This window comes from Gymnoscopelus microlampas, assembly GCF_963454915.1.
Source record: "Gymnoscopelus microlampas genome assembly, chromosome: 6".
NCBI classification, from domain to species: domain Eukaryota; kingdom Metazoa; phylum Chordata; class Actinopteri; order Myctophiformes; family Myctophidae; genus Gymnoscopelus; species Gymnoscopelus microlampas.
Window position 1 is genome coordinate 1,014,821 of NC_139943.1, and position 10,084 is coordinate 1,024,904.

The window sequence follows — 10,084 nt, forward strand, 5'->3', positions numbered from 1 at the left end:
AGCAGATCTGCAATTGTATATCTGCGAGGTTTTCAGATACAACCTTATATTTAGCAGAGAATAAAGTGGAGAAAACGTGTACAACACTAGACTCTACTGTCCTGACGTAAATTTGTCTTGGACAAAGTATCCATAACCATAAGTGATTTAATGAGGCTTTTTGCAGTCTCACTGTACAAATGTGTACTTGGACATTAGACATGCATGGCTTAAGATGTGAGACAATCCTGTTACTAGTTAGGATCATCTTGGTACTTGTAACTTATGCCATCAATAACCTCAAGTGAAATGATGTTCCTGTGAATGTTTCCAGAGTGCTAACCTACCGTATATGTGTTTACTGTTTACTGTATCTGAATATTCCACTAATAATCACAATGACAGCTCAATCAGAATAATAGAAATACCTACCAGACAGAAGAGACTGGTCTGATCCAGTCTGACTGGAATATATTTTCAATGTGTTTGAGAGGGGTAGTTTACACCTGTAGATAGACCCCATCAACAGAGAAAAGTATTGGCACCTAATAACTATAAACACTTATTCTGATTTTCCGTTGTGTCATTATTTATGGGCGTGTTTACCCCACGTGGGGTGTAACAACATTTGATTTGTAATGTTAACACTTTCACATTGAGTACACTGATGTCAGTGTGAAGAAATGTGTTGGACCCTGTACCGTTTATGTGTTTTTGTGTTTTAATTTAGTTTGTGTTTCAGTATTGTTAAGGGCGGTTCTGAATGTTAACGGTCACAAACATGAGGTTCTGTCTGAGCTGAATTGCTCATCCTGTGTACTGTGGAACACTGTGAATCAGGTGGTAAATCAGTGGTTTTTAAGGACCCCCAAATTGTAAAGATGCATTTGACCCCCATCTGAAAAGATTTAGTGCCAGGGACCCCCAGAAGAGAAGATTTGTTTTAAAATATATATATAAATAAAATAAAGATTATTCCAAATGTTTCATTTGTTTCAATATTTGTCAAATATAGCCTACAAGCTCATAAACGCTCATAATCTCACAACACGTCACATTTTGTAGATAGACTTTTTTTTCGAATAGCCAAAGTATAATGTAGCTTTTTATGCAATATTAACTAATTTAGCTGCAGACCCCCTTGAACCCCCTTAAGGACCCCCTGGGGGTCCCCAGACCCCCCACATTGAGTCGCTGCTATTTGTCTCAAAGGTTTTGAACCAAGTGACAGCAACATTTTTAAATATTGCTTTTTGTTTCAAAAGACTTCATACCAAGTTATGCTTTCTCATAACTACTTCTAACAGCAAGTGCACTATTCTGCTGCTTTTGAAAGCTAGTTCTTCAAAGTTGCAATGTGACAATGCTCCGTTTACACTCTGTTTATCTCTTTATTCGCTTTTAATTGTACACAGTGTTGGCAGATAGGAAATGTCACTTAAAATATATTCCCGGAGGACTCAATTTATCGTATTTTAAAGAAAACCATCGCACACAGCCAAAAACGATAGATCACGGGCGTAAATATGTAATTTCACAAAAATAACGTATTTATTGTAAGAAATAACCTTGTTTGACACGCCTACGAGAGGAAAACACACCACATTCATACTCTGTGTGGAAACTCCTGGACCTTACTCAAATAAAAGCCTGAGATAGTCCATGAGCCAGAGCCCCAAAATTGAGCAATGATTATGGAAAGAGTGGGCAAAACCAAACCTATATTAAATTGTTCATAGGGTCAATACGAGTAAATAAATATACGATAACCTTTCCACAGCAGTAGCTTTTTCATGGTTATCACACATTTTGTTAATGCCTAGTTTGCATATTTAAATATACAATTGAAGAATTGAAACTGAATGTATGAGTGAGTGATGTGAAGGATCCCCCATTTAAATTGGTTTGGTGGTCTTGGTTCATGTTCTTTTAGATGTTGTTATTTGTCAGGATTAAGAAGACTGAGCAGAAAAACAGCCTCCTCTGTCAAAAAACTAAAATAAAAATACACATTGCAGCTTGTTGTGGAGATAATTACCACCACTTAAAGACCCCCAATACACCCCCCACCCAGACATTTCATTTGTTAATGACCTTCCTTACCACCTGAAGCAAAGTCATGTTGTTTGTCAGAAGGATTTGCATTCACACAAACACTGTGTGAATACAGGGCCATACAAACAAAAGGCTGACAAACCACTTCTCTCTATAGTTTGTCTGCATGTCGTTCACTCTCACTCTGGTCAATCACTGCCACTGGCGGCAAAAAGGTGTTTTTTGTTCATTTGGAGACTGACTGGATGAGTAAAAAAATAAATGTCAAAATGGAAATAAAAATGTTTTGCTTTATCTAAATACACATTTTCTAAACCAGTGGTTCTCAAACTTTTTCGTGCCAAGGACCCCCAAATAAACACTTATTAGACCGCGGACCCCCATTTGAAAAGATAAGCCAGGGACCCCCCATAATAGAAGATTTTTACGGCTCTCTAGCAGTGATTCTCAACCATTTTAATTTCAAGGACCCCCAGTTTGACATGCTTTAGGCTACGGACCCCCATTTAATGGCATGTATGTCTCTGGGACCCCAATTCATATTGTAAAATCAATGTTAATTTAACTCTGAGAGTGTACAAATGGAACCAAATGGACCCGTTAGGGTCCATTTGGTTCCATTTGTACACTCTCAGAGTTACAGACCCATAAGGGTCCATTTGGTCCCTGTCCATCATTTAGCTGGGGACCCCCTGGAACCCCCTCAAGTACCCCTGGGGGTCCCCGGACCCCACTTTGAGAACCAATGCTCTAAACCACTTCCTCTGAATTAATGTTGGTTACAACAGAACTGAACAACTGAACTCAAATGACATGAGAGATGTTTGGATGAAACAAATGCAGTTTTCTTTACAGATCTATGATGTATTTGCTGCATGACAGGATATTTCATTGATTGATTGATTGGTGTACTTTATTTAGTAAGACATGAGAACAGTACATGACAGTACATAACAGTACATGGAAGTACAAATTCACAATACAAGGTCTACTAAACTGGATAGCTCAGTTAAGCACGTAGCTTGTTTAAGATGAGATCCACATGCACACAAATCATGATGACATATAAGAGACAGACAGATATACTGTACACACTACTATACAGAATGTCATACAATCAGCTTACAGGTTACTGGTATGAAAGGTGAAAAATATGTACAAAAAAAAAGAAAGAGAGAGGGGGGGGGTAGGTTAAGTTAGGACATGGGGTAGGTTAGGACTTGGACAGGGGCCATTTTTGAATTGCAGCCTCCTGAAGGTGTATCTTTAGGGCATTTTTGAGTAGGGTTTTACACTCCTTTACTCCTTTTGGTAGGGCATTCCACATTTTAGATGAATAGCATGAGAATGAGTTCATTCCCTTTGTTGTGCCAAATCTGGGTTGAACATGGTTTGTGGAGCTGCCTCTGGTGTTATGATCATGGACTTGATTAACATTTTGGAAGTATTTTGACAAATACAGGGGGATCCCAATGTTGTGGTGTATCTTGAAGACCAGGCCCATAGCAAGTTGCTGTACTCTGTCCTCAACCCTAAGCCATCCAATCCTAGCAAAATGATCAGGGGTTAAATGGGTTTTGTAATTGAGGCCAAGAAGTAGCCTTACAAGTTTGTTTTGGGATGTTTGGAGTATTTTTACTGACTTTACGAACAAGCCTCCACATCCTCCGTGTTATTTTGTGGACCTTTTTGATCGTCAAAAGTTCAAAAGTTAATAGATTAAATGGTTCAGTAAAACTTGTTGAGATTCATGCAAAATGGTACAGTGATTCTACGTATACTTAATATAAAGCTACGGCTTCATATAAGCTTTCTATATATTCACCATTTGGAGACTGACTGCATGAGTTAAAAACAAATAGTGTTTGCTTCAACAGAACTGAAATACTGAACTCAAATCACACAAGATATAGACGTTTATTTGAATGAAACATTTATAATTCCTTACAGTTTTGTAACATGACAAGATAATTCAAAAGTTAATAGATTAAATGGTTCAAGAAAACATTTTAAGATTCATGCAAAATGGTACTGTGATTCTATGAGGAAGTAGTAGATGACATTATACTAAATTGGGTGTCTCTACAATAGAGCCCATGAAATACAGGCTAATCTTCCATTATGCTCTCATCATTTTGATGCACTACAAAAAATAAACACTCAAAATGTTTTATCAGAAGTTACTATGCATGAATTAAAAATGTGTTCAAATACAAAATGACTACACGACCGTTTTAGTCAAATGTTACATGCCACACTACAATGAAACTTGAAGGCTTCATATCATTTTTTATTGTCTAGTCATCATCAGCATCATGTTCATCAGCATCAATGTTTCTGACATTGACCTTCCCTGGTAACATCTTCATATAAGTATCAGTGCTAATGAATGGAAAGAGAGTCTCGGTGAAAGTATGTGTGAAGGTGTGTATGTGTGTGTTAGTATCAGGATCAGAGAATGACAGTTTTCCTCTGTTCCAGTCCAGCTGGACTCTGATCCTACGAGGAATCTGCTTCCATAAGAGATTAGTTTTTGACCCTGGTGAGGAGGCCATCGAGTATGAACCGGTGCTTATTCTCCAGAATGGACCCCCTCCAATTCCCTTCCTCTGAAAAGACTCTGCTAACACACCCAGTGACCAGTATTTACTGTCTCCAACCTCAACATCCCAGCTGTGAGTCCCTGAGTTAAAGCCCTCTGAACCCAGGACAATGTCCAAGCAGTCAAACCTCTCCGGATTGTCCGGAACCTCAAAGCCGTAGATGCCAGACCTCTCTGAGTTGTCAGGAAGCCATCGCATTTCAGGTCTGACACTGGTCAGATCATCAGACAGGACGTGTCCTGGTTTGGCAGTGTTGGGGTCCAGAATGACAGGAGTGTAGGAGACAATGTCCTTCATCTTGTCCCAGACTCTGAAGGTCAGGTTGCCCAGGTGTTTGGCCACGTCTATCCATGCTTCTGAGCAGGGCTCCCCCGGATGGTAGTAGTAATCTAGAAAAATAGTATCTATTTTTTCCACTGTGTCCTTGTAGTTCTGTAGGAATGATCTGTGTTCAGCGCTCAGCTTGAACTCTATGTCTGCGATTTCTACTGAAAGGACTTCTTTGGAATGAAGATCAAAAATTGAGCACTTTATGTAGTCACTCTTCTGCGTCTCTTCCTCTCTCAGTGCAGAGATTCTAGCCACTTCTTCCTCTTGTAGAAACTGATGGAGCTTTTTAAATTGTTCTTTAATCTTACTCTCTGTGTACTGGGCCTGGAGCTTAATGTATGCTAGTGTTTGCGCATATTTACTGCTATCATCCTTAATTGCCTTTAATGTCTCCTGTAAAGGCTTCAGTGATTCCTGGACTTTCTTCTTGTGGTTCAGTGCAGCTTCATCAATGGGACTGAACGTGTGGTCGGTGTGTTTTTCTGAATCAAGACACACAACACACACTGGCTGTTGACATTCCAAACAGAAGAACTCGAGTTTCTCAGCGTGCAGATTGCAGAGATCCTCGGACCCTGATGAAGTTTTCTGCCGTTTTGAAGCTCTCTGATCATGTATCTGCTGTTTGAAGGCCTCACACAACTTCTTCAGAGCCAGGTTACAGGGTGGACGATCCATTGAAGATATCCTCTTACAAACTGGACATTCTTTTATTAGCTTCTCTCTCCACCATGTGTGCAGACAGGCTTCACAGAAGCTGTGGCTACATAACAGGACAACAGGATCTTTAAAGATGTCACGGCACACAGGACAGGAAAAATCCTCTTCTGAAAGAGCCGACTGCGAAGCCATTACGTCTCTCAGAGAAGCTATAATCACTCTGATCAAGAAAGGACATCAACCAGTCAGTGGTCGTAACTGTCCCTGCTTCAGATGCAATGTTCCCTGAAGTTGACTTTCTTTCACAGTGAATCCTGGTTCTTGTTAAAGTCCATTCATCTGAAAGAGTCAACAGCAGTCTGGTCAGTATTCCCTCCTGTAGCTGTGGAACTGGAAAGACAGTCTGTCCTCCCTCACTGGAAGAAGTTGTGTGTTTGGGCTGAGTGTGAACTGAAGGTGAATCTTTTGTTGTTTGGTAAGGGGTGGAGCTTTGACATGCAAATCACACACACCCACACCCACGTCATCCACACACACACACACACACACACACACACACACACACACACACACACACACACACACACACACACGCACACACACACACACACACACTCGCATATGAGGGGCATGTCAGTGTATTTATTTCCGTATCAATACTGATACCCACTGTAGAGGCATACACACATTTTTTTCCAATACCACAAAACATTACTAATAGTAGTGTGTTGAATCCAGCCAACTGGGGCATCTAAACAGAATGTAAAGTGAAAAAATGTTGTGAAAGGTACAGGTTCTCAACTGTTATTTACATACAGCTTCTACAGTATTATTCAATATCCCCCAATGTGGACCTAACCCTATTTTGTACTTTTAAAAAGCAGACGTACAAGTTTACAATTGTGAGCTTGCTTGTAGGTTCTATTAATTTCAAAATGTTTGGGCCCAGGCTACGTCAGGCTACACACAAATTAAATGTTGGTTCTTCAGTGGGTCCTTAAGTTGGGTTGGTTGAGGTGCTAGTACCACTGTCATACAAAGAACCTGATGTTCAGTGCTCTTCTTTTAATACTGTTGTTGTCTGCAGAGGTACCAAACTATGTTTCGTCGTGTATGCAATGACAATAAAGCTCTTATCTTATCTTATCTGATTTTCCTTTTTCCCTTTGGGTTGAATTATTCCAGGGGGGGCCCAAATGATTGCTTTACTTCCAGTTCTATGAATATCTAGTGTCCCATGATCAGGGAGTCCCATGTTTTCATTGTGGTTTAGGTGTGAAGAGGCATCTTGTTGACTTCAACACAATGGAACAATAACTCCCTTCCTCCACTGTGTGGAGCTGTGGAGCTGAATGTCTGAGTATGTGAGGTGAAACAAATAGTGCCCACTCTTCTGAGGCCTGGCTCGTAAGAGGCCTTACAGTCAGCCTAGTGCCCACTCTAGTGCCCACTCTTCCGAGGCCTGGTGCCCACTCTTCCAAAGTGGAACAGTCGGCACTAGGGACATCTAGGCACCAACACAGATACAACCTGTACCCACTCTTCCTAGGTGCCCAGTTTCCCCTAGTGCCCAGAATGTTCTGGTGCCCACTGCCCACTCTTCCTGTTACCAAACAAATCATGTGCACATCGATCGCAAATCAAACTTGGTTTGGTGTTGGTCTTGGATCATTTAATTTAATTATTTATTTCTGATTAAGATGAAAAATGGGAAACAGTCCCCTCCACCCAAATAGAATACAAAATACAAACATACAAAAATAGCTTTTTGCAGCTTGTTGTGGAGATAATTTCCAGCAGTGAAAGACCCCAACACACCCCCACCCAGACATTTCATTTGTTAATGACTTTCATTCACTTTTGATGTCATGTCATGTTGTGTGTGAGAATGATTTGCATTCACACGAACACTGTGAATACCAGCAGGGCCATACAAACAGTACTCAAGTATATAGTAATTAAGTATGTAAAAATACTCTGTTACAAGTAAAAGGCCTTTGTTAAAAATTTGACTTGAGTAAAAGTACAAAAGTATTGGCATCAACATACACTCAAAGTGCAAAAGTAAAAGTACTAAAATGTTAACATTAGCAGATCTACAAGCCTATAAAATAGGGCTAAAGTGGTTAATGTCCAGAAGATTGGTGTGTTTGCATATCATGAGGAAGATCACATCTGCTTGATGCTATGATGTTGACACCAGGCTGTCCTTTTCTACTGGAACAAGTGCAAATTCCATGGGAGAACCATCATACCATTCCCCTCCACTCATTCTTGATGATCAAGAAAATACATCTTCCCTTATCATCACTCATGTTAATCACAAGTGAGCAACTTTTTATATCACAGTCTTTCTTGAGTGTCACAGAATGTGGTGGATATTTCTTTTTTTTTAAAGAATTTTCACAAAAAAGTATTCCAATGTTATATTCAATTATATAAAAAAAACAACTCTATAGAACATGTTATGGGTTGTATTTCATCAATTGTTAAGTGTCTTTTTGTTGGGTTGTTACAGCACGGTGCAAATGAAAATTCCTTGTTTAAACCTCACAGCTGACAATAAAAACGAGTCTGTGATAATGACCATACGACTTAATTTCACTTGTTTGTGGTTTATTGAGACTACAGCAGACAGTTTCTACTCTTAAACCTTAGACAACTACAGATATTCTGTACATATGCCCCCTTCCACACAAAGCTGTCATCTGTTTAACTGCCATCATTATTAGTCATTATTTTGTGTTTTATTTCTTTATTCATATGATTTATTTCATGGACATTGGTTTGTTTGAGAAGACTTGTCAAATTCTAAATCCAGAAACCATTTCTAATTAAGACTTATAATGGGACAAATGTAACAATTATTCCTCTGTGACTAGAGTTAGGGTCTGGAGATGTATTTTCCAAGGGAAGTCAAGCCCAAGAATGTATGGACTTTGCTTTAAATGGTGAATTTATTTGGTGTGGGGAAATACACATACAAAAGCCACACTAGAGTGTCTTTTGGCATGTTGGTCAATGCTTTGCTTATTCCAATTTGACACTTAGTTAAGTCACTCTGGATAAGAGCGTCTGCTAAATGCCAACATTGTAAGTCATATTTTGAATACAGGACTTTCACTTCTAGTAACAGAACATTTCTACAATGTGGTGTTTGGTACTTTCTTTACTGTTGGGATCATCCTGTACTCCCCAGCAGGTGGCAGCAGTGGGTAAGGGGTAGGATCCTGGTGCATTTTGGGCAGCATGGGATACTGGTAGGAGAGCACACTTGTTAGGGTAGATTAGAACATTGGATTAGAACAAGTGGGGTCCGGGGACCCCCAGGGGTCCTTGAGGGAGTTCCAGGGGGTCCCTAGCTAAATGATGGAACCAAATGGACCCTTATGGGTCTGTAACTCTGAGAGTGTACATTTGTACCGCCACTATTTTTGCTTTATTTTTTTGGAAGGCTTTAAAAGTGTGAGAAAGTAGGGCTTCATCACAAATAGGGGAATTCATCATACAAAGCTACATAATAGGCTCTATGCAGCGCAGCCATATTGTGAAGACATTCACAGGTGTCACCAATGATACTAATGAAGGCTCTGTTCCATTCTGGTCAAACAGAGTCAGGGTGCTGATGTCGTTCATGTTGGGCCTCACTGGAAACACGCTACACCAGTGGGTCTCAAGTTGGGGTCCAGGGACCCTCATGGGCTTCCAAATGGGTGTGTAACTCTGAGAGTGTACAAATGGAACCAAATGGACCCGTAAGGGTCCATTTGGTTCCATTTGTACACTCTCAGAGTTATCGGGGTCGTGGAAACCACTGTGCTACACTAAATGGAACAGAGCCTTCATTAGTATCATTGGTAACACCTGCGAAGGAAGTGATACTATGGCATTACAATGTCTCTGTATTCTAAGTAGAATGAGCTGTGACAAACCATTTAAAAAAATGTCATACTTTTAGTTTTAGTCAAATTGTACCTTTTTAACTCCACTACAATAATTAGAAAACTTAAGTTAGTTAGTTTGTAGATTTGGATTATTATTAAAAAACATACATGAATCACTTCAAACCTATTTAAACTTTGGCTGTTTGAAAATAGCCAATCTTATCTACAAGCTCACAACGCACTGTTGTGAGCTTGTAGATCTGCTATTTTCTAAAGTGTTTTTTTTATACATTTTATACATTTGAAACCTGTGAAATGGGACATTCTGCATAATGGGTACTTTTACTTTTGGTACTTTAAGTACATTTTGATGCCATTGCATTGCCAATACCTTTGTGCTTTTATCAAGTACATTTTGAGTTCTGGACTTACTTGTAACAGAGTAATTCTACAGTGCAGTATTGATACTTTTATGTAAGTAATTTTGTTTTAGTACTTTTACCACTGAGCTGCAGGTCCCTTTACAGTTGTAATGAATATAATGACATGGACATGGTTTAGAAATCATGTATA

General features: G+C 39.5%; 1 protein-coding gene across 1 annotated transcript; it reads right to left on the reverse strand.

Moving 5' to 3' along the window:
• Positions 1 to 4,331: 4,331 nt before the first annotated feature.
• Positions 4,332 to 5,819, reverse strand: LOC311047925 (E3 ubiquitin-protein ligase TRIM39-like; the record flags this gene model as incomplete). Its single annotated transcript, XM_084060877.1, has 1 exon — positions 4,332 to 5,819. One exon carries the CDS (start codon positions 5,817 to 5,819, stop codon positions 4,332 to 4,334), a length of 1,488 nt encoding a protein of 495 aa, XP_083917003.1.
• Positions 5,820 to 10,084: the final 4,265 nt, after the last annotated feature.